At 45.1% G+C, this 22,351-nt stretch overlaps 1 protein-coding gene across 8 annotated transcripts in view; it reads left to right on the forward strand.

Annotated features, from left to right (window-relative positions):
• Positions 1-16,376, forward strand: part of kcnc2 (potassium voltage-gated channel, Shaw-related subfamily, member 2) — a 56,790-nt gene extending 40,414 nt beyond the window's left edge. Inside the window, exons 2-5 of one of the 8 annotated variants that reach the window (XR_002841186.2) lie at positions 4,268-5,198; positions 5,939-6,121; positions 11,574-12,554; positions 13,469-15,299. Coding sequence is in view for 6 of the 8 variants with exons in the window: in XM_023836788.2 (XP_023692556.1) it covers positions 4,268-5,198; positions 5,939-6,121; positions 11,574-11,710 (1,251 nt within the window). In the remaining 2 variants the exon portion in view is untranslated. Of the gene's footprint in view, positions 1-4,267; positions 5,199-5,938; positions 6,122-11,573; positions 15,300-16,185 lie in introns of those variants that run through there. The other 7 variants (XR_011989631.1, XM_023836792.2, XM_023836790.2 and 4 more) reach the window with 7 other exon arrangements.
• The last annotated feature ends 5,975 nt before the right edge of the window (positions 16,377-22,351 follow it).

Consider the following 22,351-nt stretch of genomic DNA (forward strand, 5'->3'; position numbering starts at 1 on the left):
TGTACCTGTGTGACTAAGCAAGGGCACAAGAGGCACGGATTATTTCACTCAAGCCGCTCAGACGTTGCTTCATTTTCACTTGACCACCTGCACGCCTGCTCACAAAAGGTCGTGCCGCGACACGGCCGTATCAGAAATTCAGCACGGGCTTCATCTGGGGGGGGGGTCAGGGGAGCACTCAGGGGGCTCTGGGCGGTTTGATTTCAATTGGCTACGGCCTAATTAAAAACCACCAGGTTTGTCCCTGATCCTGAATGCGTGCAGTGACTGCTGAAATATCATTTGGGGCCGGGGGGGGGGGGGGGGGGAGTATATGTGTAAGATTACCTTGTATAACCTTCAGGTTAATAGCAGTAAAATCCAACTCTCACCTGTAATACGGCCTGTCTTCCATCAGAATGTATAAAATCATAAACATATATATGTATACTGAGGTTTGCATTCAGAAGATTCCTTTTTGGGCAAAGTGTGGATAATTCAGAGTGATGTTTATTTTACCCTGCTCTGTAAATTACGCCCATGACCCTGACCAGGGAAGCAGTGAGTGGTTGCAAGACGAATAAAGGGATGGATGGATGGATGGATGGCATTACCACTCGTGCCGAAGGCTGCTTTGTTAAGTAAAGTATCCTGAATTTTTAGCAGTCAGCAGTAAATAAATCTGTAAAGGAAAAGATTTAGAATCACCTAAACATGCTTTTATATGAACTTTTATCTGTAATTGCAGCTTTCATCATGACGTGTGTATTTTTGGCTTTGCGTACTCTGCTCTCATAGTGTCCTGCACTCAGAATGAGATCACATCCCCCTGTTTTCAGATCCTTCTCTTCTCCTTCCTGTTCATATTTTAGAAGCCTGCAAAATTATCCGAAGGGCTCTTTGGCTCATGAAAACTGTATGCTATTCGCAAAAAAAGAGGAAGACCTGACATTTAAAAAGGCTTACTTTCATTAAAAATGTATGATGTGACCACCAGTGGTGCAGAGACGGAGAGGACCTAACCAAGCGGAAATGAGGGGACGGTGGCTTTAAACATGGGTCATTTACTGGTAGCCGCTGATGACGTCACAATAGCAGTCATTCTGCCCCCCCCCCCCCCCACCCCACCCTACCCTACCCTCTTATCACAATGACCTTATTGAATACCTGGGTACAATTTTTTCTCAGCATGTTATTAACGTTCTAATTAATTTAGTCATCGTGGTTGTAGGAAGTAAGAATCACAAGGAAAAAAAAGCAAAGTGAAATTCAAACTACAGGCCCATTATTTTCCAGCCATATATTGAGATAACCCCATTAATATGGAAGAAGCCAACTGTAAACATTCATATGTAAATATCCCATCTGTAAATATTCATATGTAAATATGTATGCCAATGTGCCAGCTGTAAATATCCAGCAAGCTGCAAATTCCAAGTTCCTTTTTACGCTTTCACATTACAATAAAAGTAAGGATGTAACTGATTTGAAACAAACCCCTTAAAGATTATGACCATTTCCCTAATGTTGCATTTTATTCAGTTTTGCACTGCTTTTAATTACCAGCTGTTTTCTTTGTAACATTTCATCATTTGTTGCATACAACGATAGCTCCTGCTAACAGCTAACAGATTTTGAAATAACTGTGTGTTGATAGTCGTGAGAATTCATTTTGTCATTCCTTTTGCTTAAGTGTATTCTGGGAGCCGATTCCTCAGGGGACACCGTGGACAGGACGCTCGTCCATTGTAGGACACGTAATGGCCCCTTTCTCTTATTTGACGCACACAAACCTGTAGCAATGCACTGCTAAGCGCTAAAGGGTTTTCAGCAATTCTTAGCATGTCATGCACTGCAGGTGCTTTGTGGTCGCTGATGTATCCTCATCAGTCACAGGGCGTCTCCGTCTCCCCCAGGGCAGTTCATAAATTTAGGAGAAACACTGGGACCAACAAGGGGGGGTCAGAGGAAGGCCTTTTGCCTGGGGGATCTTGGTTTCTGCCCCCCCCAGGATGAAATGCCATCTGTATCCAGCTGCGGGTTGACCAAAACAAGACAGTCAATATCACTCCCGGTGACACTTTCGCCGGCTGCATGACATTTAAATTGTTGTTACGAATAAAATATCTCTGTAATAACATTAACATGGATCCAGTAAAGTCTGCCTGTTTGCACAGCCAAGGACTGCATGACTGGGAGCACTAGGCAGTAGCAATATTTAATTTTTTAATATATATATATTGACACTACCTACTTCAGCTACTATATACTTTTTTAAATCTGTTTACTTATTGGTTAATTTTGGTTTGTGTTGTAATTTTGGCTCTTGCTTTACCGCTAATACCAAGAAGCGCAGGCCATGAGACAGGGGCCACCCTAGCTGGGATGCCAGTCCATCGCAGGGCGCAGTCATCCTCTTCCTGACATTCAGAGATCTATATTGCTCTCCCACTCGCTCTTTCTCCAGCTCCAGCTCTGTGCCAGTTGAGCTCGCATGTTCCCCCTCTGTCAGTACAGGTGCCCACCCACGTTCCAAGAGCATGCTGCTCAGGTGAACCAGTGTCACTGGCTTGCCCTTGCGTGACTGCATGCGTGTGGGTACCTGCGGTGGACTGGCATCCTATGCAGGATGCGTGCTGCCTTACACCCTCTGCTTCTTGGCTCAGACTCCAGGGTCAGTACGACCCTGAGCTGTCGGAGCAGGACGGGGAGATAAATGAATATATTCATAAATGCATGTGTGTGTGCAGGAAGATATATAGCAGAGGAGCCTTTCATAGAGCATGATGTAACATTCTGCTTGGGTTTCAAGAAGAAGTGTTTCGGACAACACCTCTGATTGACCGTAGAGTGAAGCATTACTTACCCAAATGCTGGGCTTTCATTCCACACAGCAAGCAGTCATTGGGTATTGCATCATGCTCAGAACAGCAGCTGAGGGATATCAGTGTGGTCTCACACTTCCAGGTTTGTGTTACGTGTGTGTGGAGTTCGTATGTTTCTAAACAGTTCCCTCTAGGGACTACAGATTCCACCCGCACTCCAAAAACATGCAGTTGGTGTGTCTGAGTGTGTGCCCTGCGATGGACTGGCACGTCTTCCACGGGTGTTCGCTGCCTTAGGCTTTCTGGGGTGGGCTCCAAGCTCGCTTAATCCCTGTACTGGATAAGCAGTTGTGGAAGATGGATAGATGGTAGGGCTTTCAACCACAGTCAAGACAGCTGTGCTCCTTGAATTGTGCAGCTATAAATCGAGATGTGAAGATGGTAAGAAAACCCTCAGCAGTTTGTTGGGCGTTTTAAGAGATGACCGGGCTTGGCTGCATACTGAAGAGAGTTTCCCTTAACCAAGTGATGTTTCACAGCTCAGGCTGTGACCAAAATGAAGAGAACTCTGTTAAATTTGTGTGCCTTTATAAATAGTAAGTCCTGGCCTAGTGTAAAATTGCATATTGATGGGTCAAGTAACACTAACAGAGGGCTTATACAGTGTAAACTCAACCAAACAACTTCTACCAATCCATCTTGCTTATCTAATACAGGGTCAAAGTGACCCCGGAGACCACCCCAGGAGGGGCAGAACACAAAGCAGGAGGCACCCTGGATGGGATGCCAGTCCAGAGTGCACTCACTCATGCATACACAAACTCATTGTGAGTCACCAGTTCACATAAACTGTAGGAGGACAGTCAGAGAACCAGAGTATCCAGAAGAAGGCCACATGGACAAGGAAAGCAGAAGGTCAGTACACTGCACCATGAAGAAAGATCACCTCATTACCGGTGTCCTCATTTTGACCGCGTCGATGCAGTCCGCAGCAGTTTGGGAAGCGGCAATAGGGTATTGACTTGGAGGAGGTCAATACCCGAGAAGAACAGTGCGATAGAGACAAATCAGCCTTGCTCCAGTTGTTACTTGGGAGCAAATGAATCCCAAAGCTGGAATTCTGTGATGACAGATTGCCTTCACATTGGCTTTAATGGACAGGGTGGGTCCAAGGTCCTCCCTCAGTCGATCATAAGAACGTCTTTTTAAAGATTAGTTACGGTAGTTTAACAACCATCAACAAATCCCCAATAGACCAAGTTTATTGCACCAATGAGGTGTTCGACTCATGTTTGGCAGGTGGACCTTATTAGATGAATGTGTTAACAGCTAAAAACACTGCATCAAGAGAACTAGACTATCATAGCACTTCATTAAGTGACTTCCTTCCATTAGCTGTTTCCAAGCTGCTAGACTTTAGTGGTAGGAGCTTGATGATTAATTTGTTCTGTCGTCCTTCACAGTTTGTGGCCTTTGCATCCTTGTTTTTCATCCTCGTGTCCATCACCACCTTCTGCCTGGAGACCCACGAGGCATTCAACAAGATCATCAACAAGACGGAGCAGATAAGAAACGACAGCACAGACCTGGGGCCGCATTACGAGATCGAGACTGACCCAGCCCTGACATATGTGGAGGGCGTTTGCGTGTTCTGGTTCACCATTGAGTTCCTGGTCCGTGTCATCTTCAGCCCAGACAAGCTGGAATTTGTCAAGAGCGTCCTGAACATTATAGACTTTGTGGCCATTCTGCCCTTCTACTTGGAGGTGGGCCTGAGTGGGCTCTCCTCCAAGGCCGCCAAGGACGTGCTGGGTTTCCTGCGGGTGGTCCGCTTCGTGAGGATCCTGCGGATTTTCAAGCTGACCCGCCACTTTGTCGGCCTCCGGGTCCTGGGCCACACGCTGCGAGCCAGTGCCAACGAGTTCCTGCTCCTCGTCATCTTCCTGGCGCTGGGCGTCCTCATCTTCGCCACCATGATCTACTACGCCGAGCGCATCGGCGCCAACCCCAATGACCCTACAGCCAGCGACCACACGCGCTTCAAAAACATCCCCATTGGCTTCTGGTGGGCAGTCGTCACCATGACCACCTTAGGCTACGGCGACATGTATCCTGAGACATGGTCAGGCATGCTGGTGGGTGCCTTGTGCGCTCTGGCAGGGGTGCTGACCATCGCCATGCCTGTGCCCGTCATCGTCAACAACTTTGGGATGTATTACTCACTGGCCATGGCCAAGCAGAAGCTGCCCAAGAAGAGGAAGAAGCACATCCCTCAAACGGCCCAGGGGGGGTCACCCACTTACTGCAAGGCAGAGCATAATATAGGGTGCAACAGCACCCAGGTGGAAACCTGCCACAACAAGGGAAACCGGGTGCTGGAGTGCAACAGATCAGGTGAGGCGGAAGGGTGTGTCACTCAACGGTAACCAAGGCAATCATCAACAATGGACAGAAGTCGTTTAGGACACCTTTAAAGTGTTTATCAGTAAGACCCAGTTCTGCTAACTACAAGACAATGTATGAAAGACTAATTGTGCTGAGTACAGGATCTCAGTGTTTCACAGGATATAACTTATAAATAGAAGTAAGTAATTTGAGGTATAAAGTGACTGAATATTGTTTTAAAAAAGGCACGCTGAGGCAGAATTTGCACTACCAGCTTCATTGAGATTTTGCCTATGAATTTTTGTTTGATATGCGGATGTTTGATGTTTGATGTGCGAATGCAGATGCATCGCACTGTGAGCTGAGCTCGTTGCCTATAACCGGCCATGTGCCACGGGCACATGCGAGGACCCGGTTTTGCTGCACCACACTCTTGCGTGCGATGCATGCATTTATTGCACAAATGATTTTTTTTTTGTTTGAAATAAAAAAAATCTATTTGTCATTTACTTAACGCACAAAAAATGTTAAGTAAATATATCCGTAGCATTGAGAGCTAACGTTAATGAGTGCATTTCTTTATGCAGTATTGTAGCTAAGTGTGTATATCTAACACTGTAGTACTCAGTGGTCAATGGATGCTCCCCATTGACCACAGCTGTTGTTTTTCTTTGAGCATGGGCTGTCACCGCAGTGCACGTTTGATGTTGGTGTTTGTCGTGTTGCATCTCGTTCCCTAAATGGTGCAGTGCTTTGGCCAGTGTTGTCAGGTGACTGCAGTGGAGGAAGTGACCTCACCATGTCACCCGAGGAAAGGCTGCCCATGCGCAGGTCCAGCAGCCAGGACAAGAACCGCAGGTCGGGCGGCACATGCTTCCTGCTGGCGGCCAGCGACTACGCCTGCTCCACGGACAGCAGCTCCAGGAAGTCCGGTGCGTGGCTCTTCTAATACGTTTAATCCTAATGATCCATTCCAGTCCACCCCTGAAACCCTTGAACCCCTGAAACAAAACAGTACCCATTAGTAATAGCTGTACCCTGTGATGGACTGGCATCCCATCCGGGGGGTCTGTTGCCTCAGTATCTATGCTTCTGGGGATAGATTATGGACTCACTGCGATCCTGTACCGCAGTGTTTCCCAATGTGGTCCTTGGGGACCCACAGACAGTCCACCGAGAGATAGGAGGGAGCAAAAATGTGGGCTGTCTTACAGGGAGCTCAGAGGGAGCAAAATCATGGACCAGCTGTGGATCCCTGAGGACCGGATTGGGAAATACAGCTGTATTGCATAAGTATTTATGGAAGTGGGAGGGTGGGATGAGTGGATGGATGGATGAATGGTAGTAGCAATACCAGCTCAAAAGTCTATCTTAAATGGATGGACTGAACCCATAGCATTAGCTATTATAAATGCAGTCCTAAGGCTTTGGGTTGAACATTCTTGATCACTATGACTCTGAGCAGGTACACATCAGTGTGGTCCCATCCTCTGAATCGTCATATATCATGTGCAGTTTCTGCAAAGCATTCTGGGAAAGTCGTCATTCATATGTCACTGGGGGGGCGGGATGTTCTATCACTGAAAAAGCAGGCTCCAGGAAAACAGACACTGTGCTCCCCCTGGTCTCAAACACCTTAATCATGCACACGATTCCCAGGAAAGTAGCACAACTCTAGGAGGCACAACCACCTTTCCGGAGGAGTGTGGGGAGGGGGAAGGTCAGTACATTTACACGCCTGACACTCTGAGAGAGTCACAATATTAACCGTGCTTGTCAGACATCGACGGCAACACGTCGTCCCTTGTGGTTATGCCTTATATGGCCGTTCCTTATAAGTATTCCATATACTGATATAGCCTTATACATTTTTTATCATGCAGGCTTCCTCCTGAATGCTGGGAGTCAGTAACAGAATGCACAGAGAATGGAAATAGCTTAGTGGGACGAGATTTCCTGAATGCAGCTTCTGCCTGAAAAACAGCACAGACCCTGAAAGATCGTATTGCACAGGAAGTCAAATGACCGGCCTGCTGCACACTACCCATCCCCTACTTGTAATACTAGTAATTACCCTTGTGAGGGTAATAGCTGAATATTTACTGAGGTGCTGCACCTCCAAGTCTGCCTCTGGAAATCTGAGCCTGTCTGTAAAGAATCCATGACACACAGCATCAACCCAGAGGTGCTCTGTTCTGAGGAGCAGCAGCCTGACCACCGTAGACGGTATATGGGGCCAGCTGGTGGCTAGGTGACCTCACTCAGAGGTGGCTTCACAGCCCCCCCTTTGAAGAGCGCCCCCCGCTGGCAGGAAGCTCACATCGTGTCTGGTCACAGTGTTTCCTGGTGCTCACTGAGCCTGAAGAAGCATGGCTCTGACAGGATTTTTTTTTTAATCTCAACTACACCAGCCCCCCCTCCCCTCCCCTCCCCCGGCAATTGAGGGTCATTTTTGCACCATGGGAGGAGATGGTCACTGGCCTCCTTCGCTTCCAGATTTGTGCTGTAGAAGCCATACTCACGGCCCCTCTCCTAGTGCTGAGATTACTGTGCCTCATCCTCAACATGTCATTATTATAAGAAAACCAGCCTGTTCCTGCTCCTCTGAGCATAATTATTACATAAATCCAGACAGATCTTATAGTTCAGGTTCCATATAGAAATAATAAGATATATATGATTTGCAACTTGCATCTTCTGTATGACAGACAGGGTTTCTTTGGAAATTGATCATGTTTTTGCCCAAAAATGAAACACAGTCAAGTAGATTTGATGTGAGGAAACATCAATGGACTAATTTAACAAATTATTATCATGACCTTAGCAGGTCATTACGGAGGGCATGAGCAGAATGTGTTATGTGGAAGAACAAGAACCCTTCGGAAAGATAAGGGTGAAAGATCTCACCATGTGCTGTGGTGAACAACTCAGAAAGGGCCAGCAAGATTCTTAGGGATGTCTGGGGGACCACAGAAGTTCCAAAGTGTTGTTCTGAGGATGTCCTATGGACTTGTTAGAGTTCCCCTAGAGTGCTGACTGCACAAGGCCGACCCTAATGACGACTTTACTGATAATGCTCAAGAACACAGTGCTACAAATGGAAACCAGCTGGGGATTAGTTTATACCATCTATCCATCTTTCAACTGCTTATCCAGTATGGGGTCACAATGAGCCTGGAGCCTGTGCTGGGAAGGGCAGGGTACGAAGCCAGGGACACCCTGGATGGGATGCCAGTCCATCACAGGACACACACATTATCACCATGGCAATTTATAGACACCAGGTCACCAGACTGCATCTTTTTGGACTGTGAGAAGAAACCCAACATGATAACGGGAGAACCTGCAAACTCCCCTCACAGAGCAGGCCGGAATTTGAACCCATGACCTTGGAGGCCGGAGGCAACAGTGCTTCAAATGAGACTCCTAGGAGTGCAGTTAAGGTTCAGACATATCATTAATTATAGTCTGCATCGGGTTAAGTTTTGTTTCTAGAACTTAGAAATAAAATAGCCAAAATGGCCCAAAGTGCTTAAAAAAGACTCTGCGACAGCACCGCGGGCTGATGGAAGCTAAATTAAGCGCAACATAATGAGCAGCACAACAATGGAGGAGAGCTAATAATAAATGAACCTCTAGGGGGCGTAAGGCAAACTGGCCTAACATTAAACCACAGAAATAATTTTAGATTGGCTTCTCTTTGGCCTGGTAAGCCAGCAAGGGGAGGAAGGGGGGGGGGGAAGGGTCTCACCGTAGTCCTTATGTCCTTAAATGGCGATACGGTATCTTAAACCCGAATTTTAACAGTCATACATAATCCTACCAGGTTCCAAGAAGGTCCCTGTGGGATTCTAAGATGTCACTTGTCAAGGTCTGTGTGATTAGAGCTAGGATGAGTCCACTAACCCCCCCTCCCCCGGATAAATCGTGTGTTCAGTCTCGGAAAGAAGAATGCCGCGTCATGCCCGACTGAATCGAGGGAATGGGTGTCTGCTTCCTCCTGTAGCTACCCAAGATGTCATCATTTCTGTTTTCTCGGGAGGATTTATTCTCTTTCTACTCAGAGGTTCGCCACTAATCGCTGTCGCGTCCATCTGTGGTTCAGAACTTCTGCTTGCTTCTGTTGGTCTGACACATGAACAAGAGGAAGTCTCTTTTAAACGCGCAACGAGGACGGATGATGTCATCGCTGCTCTCTAAACGGCCATGCCACGGCCCTTCGAACCGTCACCGCTTTGGCAGACGACCCTCCCCCCTTGCCTAAGCACCCACAGAGTTAATGCGTGGCTCGGCGATCTCAATGTTTTATTCATATGCTTGTATTTTTCGCTCTTGCCATATGTGTAGCAGTACTCTGAGGAACATGCCACTATAAACTGCAACACTGGCTATGAAACAGTCACTATGGGCATTTTCCAATGGCACTGTCAGTGCCCAAGCTGAACACGTCATCTGCCTGCTAACACTTTCTATCTAATACTTGACGTGGGATCCATAATTCCATGCATTATGATTCCATTTCTGGCAGGAATTTCTTGTAGTGGTAATAATCCGTAGCAGAGAGTTGTAACAGACAATGACAGATTGTATATACATTAGATCAAATGAGCCTAGGTTCCATGCCAAAATTCATATATCATATAAGTGGCACAGAACATTAAGGTAAGAGAAACAGTACCAGTCAACAGTCTGGACACTGCTACTGAAACAAGATGAAGACCCTAAGCATACCTCAAGGTTCTTCAGAAAATGTCTTGTGAGTAAGGAAAGAGACGGAGTGCTGTGACAGATGACCTGGCCCCCATAATCCCCCCACCTAGAGCTGGTTTGGGATGAGCTGGTAGTAAGAGCAAGGTAGTCAACCTGTGCCCAGAACTTATGGAAACACCATCAGGACTGTTGGAGAAGCATTTCAGGTGGCTACACCTTGAAGCTGCTTGAAAGAATGCCAAGAGTCTGCAACGCTGTCATTGTAGCAAAAGCGGGCTATTTTGAATAGTCTAAAATTTGAGAACATTTTTGAGATGTCTAACACATCCCTTGGCCATTGCAATATTTGGAATGTCTATTTCATTGCCTCGAGACCTTTTACTATAAGCTGAATAACATAGTTAAAATAGAGAGTGCATTAAAAGCAGCTGTGTCCAGACTTCCGACTGGTACTGTACATCCTTACAGCGGCACCCTGCCTAGGTTGTACCCCAGCCTTGTGTCCTATGCTGCCTGGAATAGGCTCCAGCCCCTCTGTGACCCGGCCCATGATAAGTGGCTAGAAGATGGGCAGCTGGATGGGTCATTCTTTACAGCAGGCAGCACTGCAGCCTCACGCCTCCACAGCTATGGCTTTGAATACCACCTCTTGCTCTATGTTTTCTCCGTACCTTCCTCCCGTAATCCAAAAACACATGGTTCAGGTGGACTGGTGTCACTAAGCTGGGCCAAGTGCCCCCTGGGGAGCTCTCCAGGCCAGCCGGGACCCTGTAGTACAGAAGTGACTATGAAACCTGCAAGGATCAATGGATCATTTCCAGAGGAGGAGGTTTCAGATCCGGAGAGTACAAATCCAGACCAAGATTTTGTTTCAACCAACCGGTTGAGTATAAAGAGTCACAGTCACAGAGTGCTCAACCGGTTGGTTGAAACAAAATCTTTGTCTGGATTTGTACTCTCTGGACCTCAAATCTCCACCTTTGGTCATTTCTTATATTAACCAACATATGCATCTATTGCTGTTACATTTCAACCCAAAAGCCTTTTACACAGCGTGTTTTGCCAGTTCATCCAACTGGATATTCACTGAATTCTGGGTACACACTGTCTTAAGGTGGAACAGCTAAACCTATATCCTTGATGCTAAGTCGCTAAGCCGCCTCTGATTCTCCAGCCTTCGAGAGGCTTTTTGCAGAGCTCATGTCCTACGTTCAGTGACACCCAATGAGTCACAAAGGCTAACCCCGGCTTCTTCTTAACATGATACGATTTGTGAAAAATGTGCTCATTAATTTGGTTGTATCCTGTTTCATTATTCAAATTATAAGTGCATGATCTTAATGTTAGTCAATTAAGATTCAGGGGGGGGGGGGGCATTTGTTAATGATAATGAAGTGCTATTTAAATATTGAAAGGTAAAATGATTCATGGAATCTATTTTTAAACGATGCACTTAAAATACCCGTTTGCGAAATGTTGTTGCATTGTGGATATATATGACTGCCTGTATAACTGATTGGTGGACATGTTTCCATGCACTGCTGAACATGTGTGTGACTGTGGTGCATGGCGTGTGTATCGTACCGTTGCGCCGTCCTCTGTCTCTGTCCCTGTCCCCTCCTCGAGGGGCGGATTGACTTACACGTGTGTCTTGTGCATTCTCTCGCATCGAAGGATACGAAAAATCCCGGAGCTTAAACAACATAGCGGGCGTGACTGGCAATGCCCTCAGACTGTCTCCAGTAACCTCGCCGTACGGCTCGCCTTGTCCGCTGAGGCGCTCTCGTTCCCCCATCCCATCCATCCTGTGAGGCTAAGGCTCGCCCGCGGACTCTCTAGCTCCCTCCCCGAGTCTTCTAATTCAGTAGCATCTAGATATTCATAATAGAAATTGTGCATAATAAAAATGGTGTATATTAGAAAATGATACATTTTATCAATGGACAAAAAAACAAGGAACCTTCTCCCTACCATGGCCATATATGTGACGACTTTAACAATAGTACTTTTTATTAAAAATCCCAGTAGCCCCATATTACGGTACTTAATGGCAATAAAAGGACTCTTAGAGGCTCAGGACTTGGCCATTATATTATGTAAAAATGTATTTAATCAGGGAGCTTATGTACATACCTGTATTTAGATTACAAAAATGTGCTTCCAAAAGATATCGCTCCATAGGACCTCATGTCTGTGATTTTTTTAATCCATCTTTTCCGCGGAATTGTCTGGAATCCTGTCTTGAATCACGTGCACGTCTCGTCAAACTCCTGGGCTCGATCATGTTTGCATGGGTCATCATGTGGCATCATCCTGACGGCAGTGTCTGGGACGTTACGGTGGCACTGGGACGCGGAATGTGCACTGGACCTGTGTTTGTGCATTGTGCCTCTGGCTGGGCAAAAAAAAAGGAAGGTAAAAGGAAACAGGAATGTCGTTTCTGTCGTTTATTTTTATTTATTGATATTGTTTCTTATTTTTGCATGCGGATTTGCTTCTCTGCTGACCAGCTGTTGGCAAACCCGTGAACAGAAGTGTCTCCGGTTGTTTACGTGCAGATAGCTGCAGAGAGGTTGTCATTACTGGTTACACGCAAGCAGACAGCAGCGCTCGGTCTTAATGGCCTGGGGGGAAGTCGCAGACGAGACAGTTAAGGTAATATTGTCATTCTAGCTCACGTTCCCCACAATGTTTCTCCTGTGCTGTGCTTATTAACATCTCTTTGTGGGAATCCACTCAACAGTTTTGGTCCCAGGTGATCCTGTGAAACGGCTCAGCTCGTTAGAGGCAATTACATCAAAAGTCCCCGATTCAAGCTCTGATCTCACATAGTTATGTTTTCTCGATTGGATTTTTCAGATGTTAAAACTTGTGAGTGGCGCTACATGAATTAATCACGCATAGAGCTGCGTGTTAAATTCAGAAAGAAAAATCTGGTCTTTTTCATGAGGTCAAAACTTTTGCTGGTTGAGCCAGTAGGCAGTCATGATAAAAAGCTCCTCGTAATATCCTCGTAGATGGCTGATGGAGAACTATCTGTAAGAACTCCTTCATGTATGTGAAGCCACAAGCCAAAATGTGACTTGAATTAATGTACAGTAAAGAAAAATCCCCAGATCTCCCAAAGTGCCCGGTTAATATCACAGCGGAGGACCAACTTCAAAGACGATCACATTTCACCTTTCTTGAGCACCATTCACTGCTATTTTATTCTATCTCTTTAATTTGGTGGATTACCTCCAGGGGTCGTTCTGCAAGTTGCAGTTCATAAAGACAGGAGGAAAAGTATAAATGCATAAGAAATTATTTGTGACGTAAATGTATACATAAGCTAATTAACTTTCACAGGGGCGGAATGATATAGAATGGATAGGAGAAAATGTGTAACATAAATGTATACATATGCTAATTAACTTTCACAGGGGTGGAAGGATACAGAATGGATAGGAGAAAATGTGTAACATAAATGTATAGATATGCTAATTAAAAAGTGATTATTGCATGTATTGCATGTCAGTCCTGACAATGTTCCGGATTCATGTTCCCATGGATACGTTTCTGATATTTAGGGATTTGCACTGTTGGGATTTTGCTCAGAGACGCTTCCTCTTTACCATGACGCTAATGACGGATCGGTGGGGGCACTGGCACCGCTGTGAGCGACACACGCCGCTTGTACAGTGTTATTCACGGAACTCAAAGCCGCAGTCACGGTCCGAGGGTGGACACTGAATGGGAGCCTCGCACATTTGGAGTTGGGGGCTCATTCCTGGCATGGAGAGGGAGGCCCCCCTCCTGACCACTCTGATTTCCCGGGAAAAAAATGGACGAATGGATATCCTTCGATGGAAGACCGTTGACTGACCATTGACCATTGGAAACATGACTGGAGAACCGATGGCTTTGTTACACAGCACAGGGGCTCGTTGGTCTTGATGGTCGGCCTGCTGATGGACCGCCCAGTGCAGGACGGCTCCATGTTCAGTGAACCCCACACATCTTCTCCCTACCAACCCCGACAATTAGCGTGTAAGATGTAAACAGCCGAAAATAGAAACGAAATAACTGTGCTGTGATAAATAAATGTGACTTATGATCATCAATATTTTCTGTATGATGGTGAGCTCATTTTCCTGTTTTGTTTTTTCCTTTCCTGAGAGTTTTGTTCTGAAAGTTCAGTGTGGAAACACTGAGAATTTTGTGAAACTGAAGAGAACGGCCACACGGTTCTGTCCGCCTATATTTTTCTTCATCAATTTCGTTTTGTATATTTTTATTGAATTTTGTTTTTGCCTCTGTGCGGTGATAACTATGGCTGTCCAATTTCAGTCAATCACAAATGATATTGTACTACTGGTCTCTACCAGGACTTATCGTGGGGTTGGCGGTAGATGTAATGTAGCCTAAACACTATATAACGCGGTAAACATTTGTGACCCTACCTGTGTCTTATCTTTGATCGCCGATGGATTGTTTTGCTAACTAGCTGTCGTACCTGCATGATGAAAACAGCCCCAGAGGCTTTGTGTCTGCAGGTGTGCGAGGCTGGTCAGTCTCAGTCTTCCGGGACGTTCTACATGGGACTGATGCGTTCATTTAGACCATAGTACCCATTGGCTGTTCTTTTCTGCAGCTCCAGAGCCCAGCCCTGGCTAAGACCACATCACCGCTGCTCATTTTTTTCTGTTTCCAACATGCATATGAGAATCACAAGATTACTAACAAAATCGGCGTGTACCAATTTGCACTGTGATTTTAGTTTCGTACGAATTAAATGATATTGCTTAACTTTATCCCTAAAAACATGAGGCTATGGGTTTCTCTCTCACGTGGGGAAATTAGAATTTTTCACATCGACAGTAGAGAGATTAGTAACTTCATGTTGGAGTGATTTGCACAGTGATTACTGTGATTACTGACTGTAAAATTTCCACTTTATCCATCATCCTCTGATCAAATCATTTTTCAGGACAAGTTTTTTTTGTGCATTTTCTCACCTGCTGCTTTTAACATTAGAATTACAGAGAGTAGCATCTGCAATGTACTTTTAACTTACATGTTACGTACAGAATGGCTTTAAAAATGTAAAGCATTTTCCCCCCTTTAATGAAACACTTGTACTCCCGTGTCTCTTGTGGAAAATGTAACTTGGTTACTCGTCTGTTTCATTGTCATTATAGTCTAATGCTGTGCTTCTGTATATCGTCCAGGATTGTCTAAAGTATTAATTAGAGTCTTTATGTTTTGTATAAGTAATGTGGGGGCATTTTGGCACCTCAAATTGCATGCACAGCCCATCGCAGTATCGTATCAAAATGTAAAACCGACATAATTCATACCCGAAACTGTGTGTAGAGTATAAGCCAGAAAAAATGTGAGAAACTGACATAAACATGTTTAATTTAACAATGGTGGTTTCTTTTTTTCTCACCTCAAGTTAATAACTGGTAGTTCAGTTGCTACAAGTAATATTCCTTCTTGTAACCATGAACAAACTTTTGTTTCTTTTTTACAGGAACAATCAATGTCTTTGCTTATGAAAATTGTCCCTGCAGATGGCTTAAAGACCACAGAATGTACATCTTATTCAGTACAACCCCTGTATGTCTTCAGTGTGAAAAAATAGCTTTCAATGAATGTTCTTGCAAAATGTGATTATCGGTGTTGAATAGTAATTAAGGGTTGCAATTTATTGTTCACGGAGCAGGACTATGTATTGAAAAAGACTTCCTTACTGCCATTTGGATTGCTGCCAGTAATTATCAGTTTCAGTGATACTATACTATACTATACTATACTATACTATACTATACTATACTATATACTATGCTATGCTATGCTGTACTATACCATGATATACTATGCTAATACTGCACTATTACTCATTTCCATAACGACAGGGTTTGAGAGGTTAAGGGTCAAACTGTAAAGATTATAAAAATGTATTGACCTTATTGAGTAATACAATAACACATGACACTGACGACTCTTCATAGACCACAGGACAGATCAGGGAAGACATGTGATGTCAAATGGAGATATTTTTGGAGAAAATGGGCTGATTCTGTGTTAATAGTGGTTGTAATGTGGTTAATAGTGGTTGTTTCCTTCAGATACCTACAGTAGGTCATCTGAGAATGAACAAAATGAGAGTAATGGTTGTGATATCAGTTTTGGCTAATATTTTTTTCTTGTTTTAAGATGTGATGCTCACTGATCCTTTGCCAGGGTGTATTCTATGTCTTCTCCAGAAAATTCTTACTTCTTTTGCCTATTTCATATGCAGCTCTTCTCTCCAACGCAGTGTCCTCCCTCTTATTACCATGGAAACAGTCCCCAAGTCAACAGGATGCAAACAGCTGGCACTGAAGCATTTTACAGTGAACAGGCCACGCCCCCCACCCCCCAAATTCCACTGCTATACAAACATCCTAGGAGGAATTCTCCCTTCCAGCAACGAAATTTTAAAAATACCACTGAAAAGTCGTGACCATGGATCTTGAATCGATGCCAATTATCTTTCTGCCAGACAGATTCTGCCCCCCCCACCCCCCCCCCCTCCCTCAGTCTGTGCGTGGGATGTGCCTGAACGTGCCGCTGCTTCCCCCATTTACCTTTGCCACAAATGGAAGTATCTTTGCACACATTCTCTGCACATACCGGAGCGGCTGACTTGCTGGCGGTGACTGAGTAACACCCATTTCCGGCACTGCTATAGACGTCCTACTCGCAGGCCCTCCTGCTGATGCCCGATTCAGGGGCCTTCCGGAGGATGGTCTGCTTGGGGGCGCTCCTGTGGATCCTCTACACAGAGGCCCTCATTTGCGGTCACCCTACTTGTGGGCCCTCCTGTGGACGTCCTACTTAGAGGCCCTCCTGTGGACGTCCTACTTAGAGGCCTTTCTGTGGACGCCCTACTCTGGGCCCCTTCTGTAGACACCCTACTCTGGGCCCCTTCTGCGGATGCCCTACTCTGCGGCCCTCCAGCGGACGCCCTACTCTGGGGCCCTCCAGCGGACGCCCTACTCTGGGGCCCTCCAGCGGACGGCCTACTCTGGGGCCCTCCAGCGGACGGCCTACTCTGGGGCCCTCCAGCGGACGCCCTACTCTGCGGCCCTCCAGCGGACGGCCTACTCTGGGGCCCTCCAGCGGACGCCCTACTCAGGGGCCCTCCTGCGGACGCCCTACTCTGCGGCCCTCCTGTGAACATACTATTCAAGGTCATCCTACTCACGGCACCCCGCGCCTGACCTTGCCCTGTAACCCATGGCGGACTTTGATAACAGCACCACTCACCATCAGCTGCGGCCTGCATATGGGCTGAGGCAGCAAAGTAATATGGCTGGTTCAGTCACCTCAGCTTGGGGGGGTGTCCCCTGGGATGGGGATGGGGCAGAGTAGGGGGGCCTGGCCCAATCTGGTACCTCCCCCGCAGGGTTAATTGGACTCCAGTGATGCCCGACCAAATTGTCAGCAGAAATAACGAATGTGACGGCTTTGTCACGCTTTCAGACATCTGTTGGAGAAGGATACGATGCCTGCAAGCCACCTGCTGCCAGAGTGAGAGACATCATCTGGCCACTCTCTGCTACACTCTGAAAAAGGGGGTGTGTCCATTTGAACGCACCCAGTTTGAGTTATAGCTGTCATTCATGCACACTGCATTATACTGTCCAGTAAGATTTCGACATGTTAATGCCTCTTTATAGATTACATAAACATAATCTGTGCAATTAGTTGTTAATTCACTGTGAAATCGCTTAGAAACAATGATAAAATGTATTTTTATATATTTATATTTAATATCATTGTACACTCAGTGGCCACTTTATTAGGTACATCTGTGCATTAACGCAAACTGTCTGTACAAAGAGGCAAGAGGTTAATTTACTGTTCATCTAGCCCAGTGTTACCCAGCTCAGTCCATGTTTTTGCTCCCTCCCAGCTCCATGACAAACAGTCCTCCCAGCTCCTGGTAGGAGCAAAAACGTGGATTGGAAAACACTGATTAAGGCAATGGATTGGCTAAGACGCATGATCTAATTGATTGTGAATGTGGTGTGATTGTCTGGTGCCATGTGTGGTGGTTCCAGCATCTCTGAAACCATCCTGGGATTTTCACACACATATGTTCCCTGGAGTTTACATAGAACATAGTTTACATAGAACTGAATGATAAACAAATAAGTTTCTGTCAGTGGCAGTTCTGTGGGGGAAGTCACCATATTAATGAGAGAGGTCAGTGGAGAATGGCCAGACTAGTTAAAACTAACTGGAAGGCCACAAGTGCAAAAATAACAGCTCAGTACAACAGTGATGTGCAGAGGTGTAGGAATCGGCAGGGGCGGGGGGCATATGTACCCCCAATATTTAATTTTGCATCTTACATCCCCCCAATAAATAGACCTTTGTGTTTAAATGATTAAGTTGTGCCCTGACTTCATGGAATGTTGTTTACCCTCAAAGTGTTTCTGAAGGCAACATTATTATTATTATTTTTACAACGTATAGTTTACTTTTTTTTTTTTTGCAATATAAGGATTTCCACCGATTTCCATCGATAATATCACAGGTAGCCAAGAACGTTCAACTTACAGACAACTCGTACTTTTGAACGGACCTTCATAGAGCCTATTATGTCAAATACAATGGTTCGTAACACACTTTGTGACACTGATGAAAATATTGTGCGGCTTCAGCTCTTCATTGACCTGAGGTACAGCAAAGCAAGGTATGTAGTCACTTTTGTTATTGTATTATTATCTATACTACTATTATGTTCTGTATTATTGTTACAATTTACAAATTCGACTTGAAGACAAACTTAGGGAACGGATCTCATTTGAAACCTAAGAACATAAGAACATAAGAACTATACAAACGAGAGGAGGCCATTCGGCCCTTAACTAATAGCTCAGAGTTATTAAAATCTTATCTAGCTCTGATTTAAAGGAACCCAAGGATTCAGCTTGCACTACGTTATCAGGAAGACTATTCCATACTCTGACTACACGCTGTGTAAAGAAGTGTTTCCATAAATCCAGTTTGAAATGTTCTCCCGCTAATTTCCTCCTATGGCCACGAGTATTTGTATTTGAACTAATGCTGAAGTAACTATTCGGTTGAACAGCATCCAAACCTGTTAGAATCTTATAGACCTGGATCATGTCCCCCCTCAGTCTCCTTTGCTTGAGGCTGAACAGATTTATCTCAACTAACCTTTCCTCGTATGACATTCCTCTAAGACCAGGAATAATTCTTGTGGCCCTACGCTGCACCTTTTCTAAGGCCGCAATGTCCTTTTTAAGATATGGTGACCAAACCTGCACACAATATTCTAGGTGAGGTCTCACCAAGGAATTGTATTATCTTAGCATTACCTCCCTTGACTTAAACTCCACACACCTAGAGATATACCCCAACATCCTATTGGCCTTTTTTATTGCTTCCCCGCACTGGCGAGAATGAGACATGGAAGCATCAACATACACACCAAGGTCTTTCTCATAATCAGCTACCTTTATTTCAGTAGGTCCCATAAAATACCTGTACTTTATATTTCTGCTCCCTACATGGAGTACCTTACATTTGTCTATGTTTCATCTGCCAGGTATCGGCCCAGTCACTAATTAAATCAAGATCCCGCTGTAGCTGCTGAGCCGCTAGTTCAGTATCTGCTACACCACCCACCTTGGTGTCATCTGCAAATTTCACCAGTTTACTGTATATATTGGTGTCTATATCATTTATGTAAATTAGGAACAATAGTGGGTCCTAAAATTGAACCCTGCGGTACCCCACTATGAACGCAGGCCCACTGTGACATTGTGCCTCTTATAACTACTTGCTGCTTCCTATCTGTTAACCAGTTATCAATCCAGGTTGCTATAGTTCCTAAAATACCTGTTGCTTTGAGTTTAAGTAAGAGCCTCTTGTGGGGGACAACATCAAAAGCCTTTTGGAAATCTAAGTAGATGACATCATAGGCCTTCTTATCATCAAACCTGTGACGGCCTGTATTGTATCAGTATGAGATTACGTCATGTACAAGTGACTTTCTGACTAATTTTGACCAAACTCAAAGGGAAAATGTTTTCAGAATCTCTGAAGCTGGGAGCAGGGCTGACATGAAACATAAACAGCAGGTAAGTTGTTCCTTTATTAGCAGGAGTGAGGAGGATGTGGAGATGATGAAGACCGCGCTCCCAATTTACCGTGAGAAGATGCTGGGGATCGTTAGCCTTCGCTAAGAGGTGCAGATGACCCTCTGGGAGCGGCAGTGCAGCTGCAGAACTGAGATTACAGTTTAAATCCATCACATCGTGGTTAAGCCCGGCACGTCACCATAGAAACCCCACTTAACGTGACGTCGGAGAGCGTGTCTGAAGACGACGACAGCATTTGCAGGAAAAGCTATAAATGTCTGCCATATTCTCCATCCGTGGTTCTGTTTGCTACCCCAGGGCTGTTGGTGGCAGTACTCTGCAGTGATGGCATTTAGCACTGAGCAAAGCTGAGGTCTTTATCTGGAATGTTCCTTTGTGCACGGCTGCAGAGAGATATATCACACAGAATGCTGACCTTAATTTTGGTACAAGGAACAAAGGACAGGCTAAACCTTAGGCACTTGTATCAGGGTAATTAATCAGACATTTGTTTTATTTTAAGTCAAAAGACTGTTCTTGGCTGTATTAGTATTCATATTATTTTTTTTAAATAAATGTTATTAAAAATGACCTAACTTTGGGTAGATCTGCATGGGGCATATACAAGCATCTGTCAGTGTATCAGTCACCTCTCCGGCCGTCTTGTACTCGTAGTGAACATCATACCATGAATGTACCCAACAACAGGCAGGGCTACTGGCCAGCAGGGGACTGAAGGGAGAGCTGGTCTTACGGAAGGGGTGATAGAAGCACCACACACACATACACACACACACACACACACGCACAGAGTCCACATATTCGTATCTTTATAGGGACTTTCCATTCATTACTATGGGGAAAGCTCTAATCCCAACATGACGACCTTAACCCCTACCCAGCCCTAACCTTAACCATAAGTAACCAAACAAAATACTACACTTCTGGCTATTTTAGTTTATTTTAGTCACAGATTTTTATTACACTTAGTTTACACTTATTACACTTAGTTTCACAAAAAATTGTCCCCAAAATGTAATAAATACCAGACATACACACACCAACACACACATACACATACAGAACTTTCTGGCCTGTTTGTTAGTACCCAGAGGACTCCGGGCCCCCAGAGGATTTCTCTTCGATATCAAACTGTGGCATTTTGTTTCCTGTCTTCTGTTGTCTTCTGGCTTTTATCGACTTTTCATTCATTCTATTGTTACCCCTAACTACTGTATGCCAGGAAATGACACTGCTGTCTGGTGCTTTATTAGGAGCTTTGGGGGAAATATGTTGAGAGGGAGACTATACAAAAAAAAAAAACTGAATCACAAACTGAGCTTCAAAACCTCACAATAAACAAGGGTACAGTAACTAAGCACCCGCTGAAAAATACCTCACTCCTCTATGGAAAGGTTTGCAATCCGTCAACTCCCCAGCCTAAATGAGACATTCACTGCCTGCCCTTCCGGAGCACAAAGCAGGACACCCACACCGCCTTAATCACAAAGGAAAACCATGTACTGACCAGCCCATAGTGTGGTGGACTTTATCTGCATTAAAACAGGTTGCAGAAAGGGACTTCCCTGCCTTATCGGTACATTAACCTATAATTATGCAGTCACGATGTAAGAACGCTCGCCTCCCTCTCTGACATCATCATAAATGACACCGAGGTGCGCAGACACATCCCCCTGCACAAGCATTGTCTGACCGGACATGTGACTCCTCTCGTTATCTCGGTCATGTGACCGCAGGAGCTCCAGCCTCCTCCGCTGGTGGAACTGGTGGGAATATACCTTGAGCTGTCCTTCACCGCTCAGTAACCGCTCTAAAGGGGGGAACAATGCATGAGAGAATGCGTCCCTTCCAGAGACAAGCTAGTAATTAGCAATTAATCAAACCAACCTTTAGACAATTGTATCAGGACACTGCATGCCAGTTAGACACTGCATGCCAGTTAGACACTGCATGCCAGTTAGAGAACATTCTAACGGATTTGTAATGCTTATTTACTGATCCTTTGTCCTTATTGTACTGGAATCAAATTCCAAAATGATATTAGATCCATTCAGTGATAAATAACATGATGCATTTAACATTTTTTGTTGTATCACTTACAAACAGAACACAAATCCTACATCTAATAGCAATAGCCGGTACTTTATTAATCCCCGTGGGTAGATTATCTTTATGCATCCCTCAACTTGCTCTTTGTGGAGTAAGCTGTCCACGAAGGGCAGCCACCCATAGCGGCGCCCAGGGGGGTGGGGGTTAAGGGCCTTGCTTAAGGCTGGGTTTGAATCA

This window comes from Paramormyrops kingsleyae, chromosome 1, assembly GCF_048594095.1.
Source record: "Paramormyrops kingsleyae isolate MSU_618 chromosome 1, PKINGS_0.4, whole genome shotgun sequence".
Taxonomy (NCBI): Eukaryota; Metazoa; Chordata; class Actinopteri; order Osteoglossiformes; family Mormyridae; genus Paramormyrops; species Paramormyrops kingsleyae.